Source organism: Ochotona curzoniae, unplaced genomic scaffold (assembly GCF_017591425.1).
Source record: "Ochotona curzoniae isolate NIBS_2020 unplaced genomic scaffold, NIBS_Ocur_1.0 scaffold_3171, whole genome shotgun sequence".
In the NCBI taxonomy this organism is placed as follows: Eukaryota; Metazoa; Chordata; class Mammalia; order Lagomorpha; family Ochotonidae; genus Ochotona; species Ochotona curzoniae.
Genome location: NW_024467104.1, coordinates 1132939 through 1135142, shown reverse-complemented (window position 1 = coordinate 1135142; position 2204 = coordinate 1132939). Strand labels below are relative to the sequence as shown.

The 2204-nt window shown below is 42.2% G+C and overlaps 1 protein-coding gene across 1 annotated transcript; it reads right to left on the bottom strand.

Annotated features, from left to right (window-relative positions):
- Positions 1-912: 912 nt before the first annotated feature.
- LOC121172261 (olfactory receptor 5M11-like) lies at positions 913-1887 on the bottom strand. Its single transcript, XM_041004113.1, has one exon. The coding sequence runs from the start codon at positions 1885-1887 to the stop codon at positions 913-915; it is 975 nt and encodes a 324-aa protein (XP_040860047.1).
- Between the last annotated feature and the right edge of the window lie 317 nt (positions 1888-2204).

The window sequence follows — 2204 nt, the reverse complement described above, 5'->3', positions numbered from 1 at the left end:
CATTTTGGCAGCAAACAATTATGAAATAGACAATGAAATTGGAGTTTTCTTAAAATATTCTTGTCCTGCACTTCAATTAGTTCCTAACATCTAGTTGGTCCTTGTCTTGCATGCTGTGAGATATCATGATAATTTACAATACATTTACATACTCTACTGTTTCAGCTCATCTGGGAGTACAGTTTACTCCTTTAATACATACAACTAGCATAAACAAAATTACCAAAATGTAAATATCTTACCTATGTTATTTTATATGCAACATAACATACATTGATACACATATTTTATGCCTTTTATTTATGTATTTTGAAAAGTCAGTTGTCTTTCAAGAAAATACTTTAGGAAACACCTGACATTTGTGGCCAAGCAGAATACGTATTGACGAAAGGGATAACTGTCATTTAGCCTGTCGATCATTTACTTCAGCACAAAATCTTGGGAGGAAAGTCTGCTAGTTTCTTTGGGGTTTTGCAGATTTTATCTCCTCCTCTCTATGAAATCATCCCTTCCACTGCATATCTAGAGGGTCCATGTGCAGATCTAAGCACACAAAGCAAAGGATCAACATCACGTTCCTAAACTTCACTGGGAAGAGAATTCTCTGAGAAAAATAGATGCTTCATTTGAATAGGGTCCATTGCTTATTCAGTGAGAGCACCGCTTCTCAAAATGTAATGTGCTTATGAGTCAGTTGAGAATTTGAACAAAACACTGGTTTGAATGGGGAGTATGGCGTGCGATCGTGCAAGCCCAGAAAACTCACAGGTAACACCTGTGTCAGATGTGGCAAAGCAAGACCTGAATTACAGCCACATTCTCCTAGTTGGAAAACTTCGCGGAGGATGTCAAGACATCCAGAGAAAATAGTAGTTCTCACCTCCAAAATGCAAATCCCCGTCAGCTAAGCTTTCAGAATGAAGTCTTTTGAGAAAGTTTAAACACGGAAGCCACCGTGACTCTATTACGTGTGAGGATTTTCAGCAAGGCTTGTTTGACATCTTTATTTCTCAAACTATAGATCAAAGGATTAAGGACAGGACTTACAAAGGTGTAGAAGACGGCTATTATCTTCGATTCCTCAACAGTCTTATCTGTCGGAGGTCTTACATACATGCAGAACAGCGTCCCATAAAACAGGGTTACGGCCATCATGTGAGAGCCACAGGTGGAGAACGCCTTGCGTTGGCCTTCAGCTGACTTGATCCGCAGGATGGCAGCGAGGATGAAGGCATAGGACACCACGATGATGGCGAGGGAGCTGGAGAGGTTGAAGCCAGCTGATACAAGCATGGCGTACTCCTTGATGGAGGTGTCAGAGCAAGAGAGCCTGATGAGCGGTGGGTCAGCACAGTAGAAGTGGTTGATGACATTGGATCTGCAGAAGGCGAGGCGGAAGGTCAGGATGGTCTGAAAAAGCCCATCTGAGAAGCCATAGACATAAGGAAATGTGGCCAGACCAATGCAGACCCGCCTGGACATCCTGACATTGTAGTGCAGGGGGTTACATATGGCCACGTAGCGATCGTAGGCCATTGCTGCCAGCATGTAGAACTCGGTGAGGAGAAGAGCGATGAACACATAACACTGTGTGAAACAGCCGACAAAGGAAATGGTCTTCTTGTCCGATAAGAAATTAGCCAGCATCTGTGGCGTGGCATTAGAGGCGTAGCACAAATCCACAAAGGCTAAGTTGGTGAGGAAGAAGTACATGGGTGTGTGAAGGCGGGAGTCCATTCTGATTAACACCATCAGGCCCAGGTTTCCCAAGAGCGTGCCGAGGTAAATGATCAGAAACAGCACGAAGAGGAGAGGCTGCAGTCCGGGGCAGTCTGTGAGCCCCAGTAAGATGAATTCTGTAAAAGCAGTGCTGTTTCTGATGGGCATTTCCTGAGAGTCTGGGGCTGCACAGGAAAAAAAAGTGTACACTAATGTACAAATCATGTTGATGACATTTGAGATCAGCTTTATCTCACAATACATTTCTGAAAATCATTTATGCCATAGTCTAATACTTTATTTCCACTAAGATATTATTTATATGCCTTTGCATAAATCAATGCTTTATTTCTGTCCCTTTATCATAACTCTACCATACTAAATATTCCCCACCTTTTTTTTTTTAATTGGAAAGTCAGATATACATAGAGGAGTAAGATGAGAGGAAAATCTTTTGTCTTATAACTCACCCCTCAATGGCCAGA